The sequence below is a fragment of the Trachypithecus francoisi genome, unplaced genomic scaffold (assembly GCF_009764315.1).
Source record: "Trachypithecus francoisi isolate TF-2019V2 unplaced genomic scaffold, Tfra_2.0 Contig01585, whole genome shotgun sequence".
NCBI classification, from domain to species: Eukaryota; Metazoa; Chordata; class Mammalia; order Primates; family Cercopithecidae; genus Trachypithecus; species Trachypithecus francoisi.
Window position 1 is genome coordinate 255,310 of NW_022681444.1, and position 13,574 is coordinate 268,883.

Sequence of the window (13,574 nt, forward strand, 5' to 3'; positions counted from 1 at the left end):
CCTGGCTAACACGGTGAAACCCCGTCTCTACTAAAAAAAAAAAAAAAAACTAGCCGGGCGAGGTGGCGGGCACCTGTAGTCCCAGCTACTCCGGAGGCTGAGGCAGGAGAATGGCGTAAACCCGGGAGGCGGAGCTTGCAGTGAGCTGAGATCTGGCCACTGCACTCCAGCCCGGGCGACAGAGCGAGACTCCGTCTCAACAAAAAAAAAAAAAAAAAAAAAAAAAAAAAATTAGCCGGTCATGGTGGCGCATGCCTGTCATCCCAGCTACTCAGGAGGCTGAGGCAGGAGAATCCCTTGAACCCAGAAGGTGGAGGTTGTGGTGAGCTGAGATTGTGCCTGTGCACTCCAGCCTGGGTAACAAGAGCGAAACTCCATCTCAAAAACAAAGAAAGGCTGCTGCAATGACTTCTAAGGGTTAGAAACAGGTTTTGAGAGGTTACGTGGCTTGCCCAAGGTCACATAGCAATTTTGTTGCACAGGTGGGCTGAAACCCAAGCCTACCGAACTCGCAGTACAGGCCGCTTTTTTCTCCCTGGCCATGACCTTGACCTTTCTCTTATCTCCCTCCTGCTTTGCCTCTTCTCAGTCTCTGTCCAGTAGGATGAACTCAGAGAACCTCACCAGGGCTGCAGTTGCCCCTGCTGAATTCATCCTCCTGGGCATCACGAATCGCTGGGACGTGCGTGTGGCCCTCTTCCTGACCTGCCTGCCTGTCTACTTGGTGAGCCTGCTGGGAAACACGGGCATGGTGCTGCTAATCCGCATGGATGCCTGGCTCCACACACTTATGTACTTCTTCCTGGCCAACCTCTGCCTGCTGGATGCCTGCTATTCCTCCGCCATCGGCCCCAAGATGCTAGTGGACCTGCTGCTGCCCCAAGCCACTATCCCTTACACAGCCTGTGCCCTCCAGATGTTTGTCTTTGCAGGTCTGGCTGACACCGAGTGTTGCTTGCTGGCAGCCATGGCCTATGACCGCTACGTGGCCATCAGAAACCCACTTTTCTATACAACAGCTATGTCGCAGCGTCTATGCCTGGCCTTGCTGGGGGTATCAGGCCTGGGTGGGGCAGTGAGCGCCTTTGTTCACACAACCCTCACCTTCCGCCTGACCTTCTGCCGCTCCTGGGAGATCAATAGCTTCTTCTGTGATATCCCTCCACTGCTGGCCATCTCCTGCAGTGACACCAGTCTCAATGAACTCCTTCTCTTCGCCATCTGTGGCTTCATCCAGACAGCCACGGTGTTAGCTATCACAGTGTCTTATGGCTTCATTGCTGGGGCTGTGATCCGCATGCGCTCGGTCGAGGGCCGTCAGCGAGCAGCCTCCACTTGCTGCTTGCACCTCACAGCCGTGGCCATGATGTACGGGACACTCATTTTCATGTACCTGCGTCCCAGCTCCAGCTATGCCCTGGACACTGACAAGATGTCCTCTGTGTTCTACACCCTGGTCATCCCGGCTCTCAACCCGCTCATCTATAGCCTCCGCAACAAGGAGGTCAAGGAGGCCCTCAGGCAGACCTGGAGCCGATTCCGCAGTCCAGGGCAGGGGCCCCAGTGATTGGTCCAGGGAGGCTGGGTAGGTCTGACTATGAGGGGATGAGGAGGTCGGGGCCTCTTTCTGGCCCCTCACTGTCGGTAAAGATGGGATGCTCCTCTGGCTTGGATGTCTCATGTCATTGTTTAAGGGACAGTAAAGGGGGAAATGAAAGCTTATAGCAGGGAGAAAAAGACTTGGGGTTCATCTGGGGCTAGACCTAGAGCCAGACCCTAGACCAGGTTAATGTTGCTGTTGCACTGCCTCAGGTTCTTCAACATTCAAAACATAAACGTTCAGCAGGGTACAGTGCCTCACGCCTGTAACCCCAGCACTTTGGGAGGCCGAAGCAGGAATTCAAGACCAGTCTGGACAACACAGGGAGACCCCATCTCTACAAAAAAAAAAAAAAAAAAAAAAAATTGTTAAAAATAAGCTGGGCATGATGGCATACTATGCAGCCATAAAAAAGAAGGAGACAATATCCTTTGCAGGGACATGGATGGAGCTGGAGACCATTATCCTCAGCAAACTAATGCAGGATCAGAAAACCAAACACCACATGTTCTCACTTATAAGTGGGAGCTAAATGATGAGAACACGTGGACATATAGAGGGAACAACACACACTGGGGCTTATTGGAGGGTGGAGGGTAGGAGGAGAGAGAGAAGCAAAAAACAAAAAATAACTAGTGGATACTAGGCTTAATATCTGGGTAATAAAATAATCTGTGTAACCAACCCCCATGACACACATTTACCGGTGTGACAAACCTGCACATCCTGCACATGTACTACCCCTGAACTTAAAAGTTAAAAATAATAATACCTGTAATCCCAGCACTTTGGGAGGCCGAGGTGGGTGGATCACAAGGTCAGGAGACCAAGACCATCCTGTCTAACACGGTGAAACCCCGTCTCTACTAAAAATACAAAAAAAGAAAATTAGCCGGGCATGGTGGCAGGCGCCTGTAGTCCCAGCTACTTGGGAGGTTGAGGCAGGAGAATGGCGTGAACCCGGGAGGTGGAGCTTGCAGTGAGCCGAGATCGCACCACTGCACTCCAGCCTGGGCTACAGAGCAAGACTCCGTCTCAAAAAAATAATAACAATAATAAAATAATAAATTAGCCAGGCGTGATAGTGCATGCCTGTAGTCCCAGCCACTCGGGAGGCTGCGGCAGGAGAATCACTTGAGCCCAGGAGGTCGAGGCTGACTTGTGCCACTGCACTCCAGCCTGGGTAACAGAGCAAGACCCTATCTCAAAATAGTAATAATATAAAAGTCCCTATCTCAAAATAGTAATAATATGAAAGTTCCTAGACGTTACCAGGTAAAGGAATACAGGCTTATTTTCTACCTGTACTTATAAGAGGCTAATCCCCAGAAGCACCAAGTGAGAGCTATGTTAGCTCCAAGTGCTCCTAGATTCTTGACCTTTGAAGCTTCTTCATGGCCAGTGTGTCTGCACCTGCCCTCCTCAGCCCCAGGAGAACATCTTCAGGATCCACTTAGACCAAAGAATGGGACTAAATCGGAAGAGGGAAACATCTGTCCCCCGTGGTCCATGTAATCCATGTCTCAGGAAAATGGCTTAATAGCCAGAACATGCACAAGTCACTTTTAAACTCCCAACAGATGGGTTTGAATTTGGCCAAGGTTAGACTAGTTCAGGCTTATGATAGAAGTTAGGAAAGGATCAGGATTGAATGGTTAGAATAAGGTTAAGATTAGGTCTCAGGCTATGGCTAAGGATGGGGTTCAGTTAGGGTAGGTTAGGATTAGGGTTAGGGAGAATTAAGAAATGATCAGGTAAATTTATGATTGAATTACAATTATGTAAACTTTATAATTTGGGCTAGTTGTTATTAGTAATAGATTTGGATAAATTTAAGAGTTTGGGCTGGGTGCGGTGGCTCAAGCCTGTAATCCCAACATTTTGGGAGGCTGAGGCAAGCAGATCATTTGAGGTCAGGAGTTCAAGACCAGACTGAGCAACATGGTGAAACCCTTTCTCTACTAAAAATACAAAAAAATTAGCCAGGCATGGTGGTACATGCCTGTAATCCCAGTCACTCAGGAGACTGAGGCAGGAGAATCACTTGAACCCAGGAGGGAGAGGCTGCAGTGAGCCAAGATCATACCAGTGCACTCCAGCCAGGTTGACAGAGTGACACTCCATGTAAATAAATAAATAAATAAATAAGAATTTGGATAAATCTTACTAGAAATATTACAATTATTTTAGGGCTAGTGTTAGAATGGGAGACTAAATAAGACTGGAGTTCAGATTTCATTTGTATTGCTCAATTAAATTGGAGTTAGAGTTTAGTTCATATTAGACTTAAGTTGGTGTATGGGTAATGTTTGTGGTAAGTTTAAGTCACAGTCTGGTTATTATTACAGGTAAGCTGGGATCAGAACCAGATGAAATTTAGGCATAACAGTATTTTAGGTATCAAATTGGCATGCTTGTGGTCACTTTAAGATTTAGTTGGGGTTATAAATAATGTTACTTAAAGCCTAAGGGTGGGGGTTGGTTGTTGGTGAATTTCAGTTTCTTTAAGAGTTATAAGCATGCCTGAATTTGCATGTGGTTGGGTAGGATTAATATCATGACTGTTTGGTGTTAAGATTCCAGCACTGAGGTAGGGTTGGAGTTGGAGAGAGAATGCCATAACCCTGACCCCTTGGGCAACAGTAACTACACTGCCCCAAGCCTTGAGTCATGGAGGATCTCCCAGACCCAGAGCTCTTAGGAGTTTTATTCACCCAGAGTTCACAATTTTGACAGACTTCTTTTGTCTCCATGATTCTTTTACACATAGGCAAGTCCCAAGGCACTGCATTCTCCCTGGGAAGTCTCTCTCTGCAGAAGCAGACAGGAATGGACCCTAAGAGTTACAGGCAAGAGCCTCCAAGAAGAGGTGAAGCATAGTCAGATTTACGTGTCAGCTTCTACCTGATCCTCCCTCCAGTTCCCCTGATTATGGCTGAGGTGAGGCCAGGGGTGGGAAAGGTATGGGACTCAAACAATGCTTCACCCAATAGGCTGCCCATGGAGTCTCTTCCTCGGGCCCCAGCCAGGTGCTGGCCTTGCCCCTCTACACTCTCCCTTCAAGGAGAAATCAACCACCTGGCACGTAGACTGCAGGAAAACTGAAGGCTTCGACCTGGCTCCCTGGGAAGAAGATGCCCCTTGTTGCCAGGACCAAGACCCTCCCTCTTGGTAACTATGGCATTCTTGGAGGTCCCAGGCTAATAAAGAGAAGAATGTGGACAAGACTGTCTCCTCAAACCTTACAGAACTTTACAGGTTTCCTGACTCACCCCAGTTTTCCCAGAACAGTACCAGTTTTGTTTTTGTTTTTGTTTTTGTTTTGTTGTTGTTGTTGTTGCTGTTGTTGTTTTGAGATGGAGTCTCACTCTATCACCCAGGCTGGAGTGCAGTGGCGCAATCTCAGCTCACTGCAAGTTCTGCCTCCCAGGTTCACGCCTTTCTCCTGCCTCAGCCTCCCGAGTAGCTGGGATTACAGGCACCTGCCACCACGCCCAGCTAATTTTTTGTATTTTTAGTAGAGACAAGGTTTCACAGTGTTAGTCAGGATGGTCTGGATCTCCTGACCTCGTGATCCACCCGCCTTGGCCTCCCAAAGTGCTGGGATTACAGGCATGAGCCACCGCACCTGCCAAACAGTCCCAGTTTTAAAACTCCAAGTCCCATGTCCCAAGACACCCTCAGTCCTGGGCAAATTGAGATAATTGGTCACCCCATTTCCTGATGAAGCAGCATCTTGAGAGAAAAGGTAAAATTCCCAAATTCAGCACATTTTGAAAAGACTTAGATAAAATAAAACCCCTTCTCTCATCACAAGACTCAATCATCCTCTCCCAGTTCCCCAACTCCTCTTGCCTCCTATCACCATAGCAACTCAGGTGCCATGACAAAAATTGGAGGCATTGTCAAAAGAGTTGGCAACCTGAGGACTGCGAATGTAAGGCTTACCCCAAATTTAACATTTAGACTCAAAGATCTCCTCTATGATCCTTTCTCTTTATTGTGGGTTCTTAGGCTCTCATGACATACAGCAGCTGCCACAATCAGTGGAAAAGTTTCCAGAGGGATAAGGCCCCTCCCATCACCTTTGCCCTACAGGATGGCCATGGCTCCTTCCACATATTTAGCATCCATGGAGCAGCCAGATACAATAATTACATAAATCCTAGAAATCAGCTAAAAGAAATATCAAGTTTCAGGCTATTATACTGGGCCTACTTGATAGATAAGAAAACAAACAAGAGGGAAGGGGAAAGGATTGTAAGACAGTAACAGAGCCCAACCTGGAGAATGAAGGAAGAGAGATAAATCACCCCTCCTAAAGTGAGATGCCCATAAGAATGTGCCCAATTCTGATAAAGCATTTCCCTTCAACACCACTTACCAAAGCAGGCAGTGAGGACAGGAAGATGGGGAAGACTGGGGCACTCATTGCACAAAATAAGTTGGGCCCTGCAACATGGGTGGAAATTGAGGGGAAGTGGCAATTGCACCAGGGGCATGAGGAGTAAGTATAATAAGCGGAAGACTCTAAGGAGACCAATTTAACTGACTTGAGGGGGTATGCTAGGAAAGTAGAGGGAAGTTTGAAGATTGAAAATTAGGGAATGAGAAGAACACTCCATGGCTTCAATATTAGGTAGAAAATTTAGACTTTATTTAAGAGACAATAGCAAGTCATTGGAAATTTATATATTCAGAATCATTCTTTCTGGTTATTCCAACAGTGTTATGTAAAGCTATTCCCACCTGGAATGGTACATACAGGTTCACTTCCCTCATACTGCAGTACACACCCAGAAACACATACTGCTTCAATAAAGACCTAATGTCCTATTAGAAATATTCCTCACCAGAAATAAGAGAGAACACAAACAAATGGAAAAACATTCCATGCTCATGGATAGAAAGAATCAATATTGTGAAAATGGCCATACTGCCCAAAGTAATTTATAGATTCAATGCTATTCCTAACAAGCTACCAGTGACTTTCTTCACAGAATTAGAAAAAACTACTATAATTTTATATGGAACCAAAAAAGAGCCTGTACAGTCAAGACAATCCTAGGCAAAAAGAACAAAGCTGGAGACATCACGCTACCTGACTTCAAACTATGCTACAAGGCTACAGTAACCAAAACAGCATGGTATTGGTACCAAAACAGATATATAGACCAATGGAACAGAACAGAGACCTCAGAAATAACACCACACATTTACAACCATCCAATCTTCAACAAACCTGACAAAAACAAGCAATGGGGAAAGGATTCCCTATTAAATAAATGGTGCTGGCAGAACTGGTTAGCCATAGGCAGAAAACTGAAACTGGACCCCTTCCTTACTCCTTATACAAAAATTAACTGAAGGTGGATTAAAGACTTAAATGTAAAACCCAAAACCATAAAAACCCTAGAAGAAAACCGAGGCAACACCATTCAGGACATAGGCATGGGCAAAGACTTCATGACTAAAACACCAAAAACAACAACAACAAAAGCCAAAATTGACAAAGGGGACCTAATCAAACTAAAGAGCTTCTGCACAGTAAAAGAAACTATCATCAGAGTGAACAGGCAGCCTACAGAATGGGAGAAAATTTTTGCAATCTACCCATCTGACAAAGGACTAATATCCAGAATCTACAAGGAACTTAAACAAATTTACAAGAAAAAAACAAACAACCCCATCAAAAAGTGGGCAACGGATATTAACAGACACTTCTCAAAAGAAGAAATTTATACACCCAACAAACATATGAAAAAATGCTCATTATCACTGGTCATTACAGAAATGCAAATCAAAACCACAAAGAGATACCATCTCACACCAGTTAGAATGGCAATCATTAAAAAGTCAGGAAACAGCTGGGCGTGGTGGCTTACGCCTGTAATCCCTGCACTTTGGGAGGCCAAGGTGGGTAGATCACGTGGCCAGGAGTTCAAGACCAGCCTGGCCAAGATGGTGAAACCCCATCTCTACTAAAAATACAAAAATTAGCCAGGCACGGTGGTGAGGCCCTGTAATCCCAGCTACTTGGGAGCTGAGGCAGAGAACTGCTTGAGCCCGGGAGGTGGAGATTGCAGTGACCCAAGATCGTGCCACTGCATTCCAGCCTGAGTGACAGAGCAAGACTCCATTTCAAAAAAAAAAAAAAAAGTCAGGGAACAACAGATGCTGGCGAGGATGTGGAGAAATAAGACCACTTTTACACCGTTGGACGGAATGTTAATTAATTCAACCATTGTGGAAGTCAGTGTGGCAATTCTTCAAGGATCTAACCAGAAATACTATTTGACCCAGCAATCCCATTACTGGGTATATACCCAAAGGATTATAAATCATTCTACTATACAGACACATGCACAAGTATGTTTATTGCAGCACTATTTACAATAGCAAATGCCCATCAATGATAGACTGGATAAAGAAAATGTGGCACATATACACCATGGAATACTATGCAGCCATAAAAAAAGAATGAGTTCATGTCCCATGCGGGGACATGGATGAAGTTGGAAGCCATCATTCTCAGCAAACTACCACAGAAACAGAAAACTAAACACCGCATGTTCTCACTCATAAGTGGGAGTTGAACAATGAGAATACATGGATATAGGGAGGGAAACATCACACACTGGGGCCTGTTGGGAGTGGTGGGGTAGGGGAAGGATAACATTAGGAGAAATACCTAATGTAGATGACAGGTTGATAGGTGCAGCAAACCACCATGGCACATATATACCTACATAACAAACCTGCACGTTCTGCACATGTATCCCAGAACTTAAAGAAAATTTTTTTAAAAAAAAAATTCCTTGTTAAAGAAACACTGTCATAGGTCTGGCACGCACACAGACACAGATGCAGCTGCACACTGGGACACACAACCGAGCTCATGGACAAATTGAGTTGCACAGAGACACAATCGCTCTCACAAACACAGCTCTACAAATTGAGATCGTTGATAGTAGTTGTGATTGCCACAGTCACCAGGGGCACAATTCCTCCCACACTCCACACATCCTACAAGAAGCCACCAAGAGGTGACAGTGACAGGTGAGGTGAGAGGAGGGTTGGCTCCAGAAGCTACAGCTGCAAACCTGGAATCCCCAGGTCACTCTACTTGGGGCTGAGAGGTCAACTTGACCCTTCTCTCTCATCTTCACAAGACAGGGGCTGAGGAGCAGCAGCTTTGCAGTACACAGGGCTCCTGAACATCCCCTGAGTTAGAGGTGGCACCAATTACCTCCTCCTCCATCAAACTGGTCCCTAGAAAGGAAGGATAACAAACCCCACAGTCAAGCTACCTTGTTCCCCAGGGATGAAGGCCACGAGAAGAGGTTGTTGCCTCTGGGGAAAAGCTAAGGTGCTCCCAGGGCTCTAAACCCCATAAGCATGGCCAATCATTCCTTCCTCAGACCCTCCAGTGTCAAGCCACTCCTGGGCCCTGCAGCTGTTCCTTCCTGTGATGTGCAGAACCAAGAGGGTACACTTGGGGACAAGGGTCCAGGCTGCAGAGTGTGCAGATCTGTCTTCCTGTGTGTGACTGTCTGCACAAGTCATATGTGTCAGTATAAGAGTATGTGTTGTTTGCAAGGCTGTGATTGTATATTACCATCACTGCACAATGGTTTCATTGTAGGGGGTAGGAGGCAGTGTGTATGTGCATATGCCCGTTTAGCGTGGCACATATCTGCCGTGATCCACCATGAGCCTACGTGAGTGCAGCCGTGTATGTGAAGCTGTGAGGCTATGTGCAAAGATGTGACTGTATGATCAATGAGGGGATTGGGTGTGCCTGAGCATGCATGGATGGGCACGGGGTAGAGTGCTCACACACAGTAGGCAGTCAGTGAGAACACGAATGTGCTTGATGGGTCACAGCAGCTGAGCATGGCGCTATGTCTCCATCAACAGGAGTGTGTGAATGATTGTCACCCTCTGGCCTTAGTGCCATTTTGTGATTGCATTTGGCCATGTGTGTAGGTGTACAATGATCTTGGCCTTTGAATCCTGAGGTGATGGTTGTCTGCCTACTTTGCTGTGAATGCATGTGCTGGCTCCACATTTCTGTACATGACTGATTGTGCCTATGTATTTGCAGAGACCAGCTTGAGGATGCACATATCTGCGTGCCTGCATGTGTGTTTGCAACTACATTTGAATGTTTCTACAAACACCTTTGTATATTTGAACGTTTATTGGGGCCAATTTAGACACAGGTCAGAGCAGGTCCACTTCCCAAAAGCAATTCTATAAATAGACTTCCCCTTCCATCCTGCCCAATCATCCTGATCCTATTCCTCTCTCGGAAAGTGAGAAAGAATTAGGGGCTTAAGAAAAGATGCTTTAGAGGAAGCCAACACCAGAGATTCTTCTTAACCAAAGGAGAAAAAAAAAAAAAGGAATACAATAGGGTAGGGAGGTCCTTCATTTGACGGTTTTTTAATAGAGAAAGATGTGGAAATAAATTAAAAGATAATTTCCCTGCAAAGGTGGTTTCAATATAGTCTTCCACAAAACTGTGCCCTAAAATTCCTCTCAGTTACTTCAATTCCCTTCTTAGAGAATTGCCCGATTTCTGCAATGAAGTTCAGACAGGAAAAAAACTGAGACATTGAAAACAAGTTGCCTCTGTCCTTAAGAGTCAAGTTGCTATGCCTGGGCAGATGTGTCCACCTGTCCACACGAGTTTCTCACACTGTGATGTGCATCTGCCTGGTGCTTGCTTGGAAAGTGTTTGATTTCATGGGGAAAGTTTTCAGGGATATGAGGAGTCATTCAAATTCTCTTGCTGTGTGTGTGTGTGTGTGTGTGTGTGTGTGTGTGTGTGTGTGTGATGGAGTCTCGCTCTGTCACCCAGGCTGGAGTGCAGTGGCACAATCTCAGTTCACTGCAACCCCCGCCTCCCGGGTTCAAGATATTCTCCTGCCTCAGTAGCTGGGATTACAAGGGCGTGACACCACACCTGGCTAATTTTTGTGTGTTTTTGTTGTTGTTGTTGTTGTTGTTGTTGTTTTAGTAGAGACGGGGTTTCACCACATAGAGATGGGGTTTCACCAGGCTGGTCTCGAACTCCTGACCTCAGGTGATCTGCCTGCCTTAGTCTCCCAAAGTGCTGGGATTACAGGTGTGAGCCACCACGCCCAGCCATGTTTTGTGTTTTAAGTCTGAAAATATCTGTATTCTTTACTCACACTTGAGTAGTATTTTTGCTTAGTGGAGAATTCCAAGTTCGAAATTTTTTTTTCTCAGAATTTGAAGATTGTTAAACTGTGTTCTATAATCTACTGTTGAATTGAAACACTCGATGGCAATCTAATTATATGGATATCATCAGTTCATTGTACCCCATGCCCTTAGGAAGTACTGGATTCTCCTCTTCATTACCAGTGTTCTAAAATTCCACTATTTGTGTCTAGGTGTTGTGGGTTCATATTCATTTCAATGTAAACATATGTGCTCTTCAGATTTTTTTTTTCTAGAGTTTCTTTCTTATGTTTCTCTCCTCCATCTTGGTTTGGTTTCATTCTTTCTTTTCCAAAATAAATGTCCACTGGTCAGATCTTTCTGTGTCGAACCTCTCTCAGTTTCATCTTTTCTTTCATATTTTCCTCCTTCCCTGATCTAAATCTTGTGCAATATCTTTTGTTCTATTTTTGCTTAAATCACAAACTATCAAAGTTGGACGTGATCTTGAAGATGAGTTACTTCGATTCTCTTATTTCGCAGACTGAAAGTCTAAGGCCCAGAAACAAAGAAGTTTCAGGGAGGTGAAATGACTTGCCCACAGTCACACCTGTGCGTAAGGATCAGGGCTACCTGACTCTAAACTCTTGATTTTTTCCCATGGCCAGGAAGCCTTGCACAATTGATCCCCTCACCTTTTCCCTTAGACATCAGGGGGATGACCCTTCAATACAAAGGAGCCCTTGAGGTTCCAGGTGAATAACCAGCCTGCCATGGAGGCTGCCAATGAGTCTTCAGAGGGAACCCCATTCATTTTATTGGGACTGACAACAAGTCCTGGACAGCAGCGGCCTCTCTTTGTGCCGTTCTTGTTCTTGTATGTGGTCGGCCTCCTGCGTAATGGACTCATTGTGGCTGCCATCCGGGTCAGTCCAGCCCTTCATGCACCCATGTACTTCCTGCTGGCCCACATGTCCTTCGCTGACCTCTGCTTCACCTCCGTCACTGTGCCCAAGATGTTGGCCAACTTGTTGGCCCATGACCACTCCATCTCGCTGGCCGGCTGCCTGACCCAAATGTACTTCTTCTTTGCCCTGGGGGTAACTGATAGCTGTCTCCTGGCCGCCATGACCTATGACTGCTACGTGGCCATCCAGCACCCCCTCCACTATGCCACGAGGATGTCCCGGGAAGTGTGCACAGCTCTGGTGGGGATGGCATGGCTGGTGTCCCACGTCCACTCCCTCCTGCATATCCTGCTCATGGCTCGCTTGTCCTTCTGTGCTTCCCACCAAGTGCCCCACTTCTTCTGTGACCACCAGCCTCTCTTAAGGCTCTCGTGCTCCGACACCCACCACATCCAGCTGCTCATCTTCACCGAGGGCACCGCGGTGGTGGTCACTCCCTTCCTGCTCATCCTCGCCTCCTATAGGGCCATCGCAGCTGCTGTGCTGCAGCTGCCCTCAGCCTCCGGGAGGCTCTGGGCTGTGTCCACCTGTGGCTCCCACCTGGCTGTGGTGAGCCTCTTCTATGGGACAGTCATTGCAGTCTACTTCCAGTCCACATCCCGATATGAGGCAGAGCAGGGCTGTGTGGCCACTGTCATGTACACTGTAGTCACCCCCATGCTGAACCCCGTCATCTACAGTCTCCAGAATCGCGATGTACAGGGGCAGTCTGAGCCCTTCTCATTGGGCGAAGGATCTCAGCTAGTGACTCCTGAGGGCAGGACCCCACTGAGGACAGACCACATCACCCACACTGGCAACTGTTGAACATAACCCTCTGTCCTCTGCTATGCTCAAAAATCATAACAGCCGTCATTTTCTGAGCACTTGCCCGGAAGCAGATCCTTGCCTGATCTCATTTTATTCCCACAGCCACCCAGGATGTAGATATTATGATCCTGTTTTACATACAAGAAAATTTGTCTTTGGGCTTAGAGATAAGCAGTAACTTTCCAGCCAGGTGCAGTAGCTCACGCCTGTAATCCCAGCACTTTGAGAAGCTGAGGCGATGGATCACCTGAGATCGGGAGTTTGAGATCAGCCTGGCCAACATGGTGAAACCCTGTCTCTACTAAAAATACCAAAATTAGCCAAGCGTGCTGGCATGCAACTGTAATCCCATCTACTCGGGAGACTGAGGCAAGAGAATCACTTAAACCCAAAAGATGAAGGTTGAAGGGAGCCAAGATTGTGCCACTGAGCTCCACAGCCTGGGCGACAGAGCAAGACTCCATCTCAAAAAAAAAAAAGAAGAAGAAGAAAGAAAAGAAGAAGTGATTTCTCAAATTCATACAATTCTTAGCAGGCAAAGCTTGGACCCCTTCTGCCACATCATGCTTTTCTAATGATCACTCTTAGGCAGTTAGAATACATTCCACCATTTCCTACAGACCAAGGGCAATCCAGGAGAGTGTGACATCCGTGGAACGTGCCTTGTACGAATGAGCACTTTCTCTTCAGTCCATGTGTTCTCAAATTGGCTTCTCAACTGGGACTGCAATAGAGAAATTCACACACTATTCCAGTGCGAAGGGCCGGCCCCTCCTAATGAGCTCAGTGTGGCACACAGGAGGCCCTCTGCACATCTGAGATGAATAAATGACTCTATGTTCCTACTAACGTGCATTTAGAAGTCCGTTCTTCTTATTCTTTGTTCTTTCCTTTATTTGCTATCATGGCACCTGTTCTGCCACACCTGGCATTCTGTAGAAGGAGCACGTTGTGGACATGCACGGTCATGAACAAACAAAGCAAAGCTGAGAAGGAGGAGGCAC

At 46.4% G+C, this 13,574-nt stretch overlaps 2 protein-coding genes across 2 annotated transcripts; both read left to right on the forward strand.

Moving 5' to 3' along the window:
• The first annotated feature begins 297 nt into the window (after positions 1-297).
• LOC117070761 (olfactory receptor 5C1) lies at positions 298-1,623 on the forward strand. The gene has a single exon (XM_033190321.1). It carries the CDS (start codon positions 542-544, stop codon positions 1,565-1,567), a length of 1,026 nt encoding a protein of 341 aa, XP_033046212.1. The 5' UTR covers positions 298-541; the 3' UTR covers positions 1,568-1,623.
• Positions 1,624-11,565: 9,942 nt separating this feature from the next.
• Positions 11,566-12,515, forward strand: LOC117070765 (olfactory receptor 1K1). Its single transcript, XM_033190334.1, is given in 2 exon segments — positions 11,566-12,463; positions 12,466-12,515. Coding segments are annotated over 2 exon segments (948 nt in total).
• The last annotated feature ends 1,059 nt before the right edge of the window (positions 12,516-13,574 follow it).

Excerpts from the sequence above, each read along its gene's own strand:
- LOC117070761 (XM_033190321.1), top strand. The coding sequence starts at position 542 with ATGACCTTGACCTTTCTCTTATCTCCCTCCTGCTTTGCCTCTTCTCAG.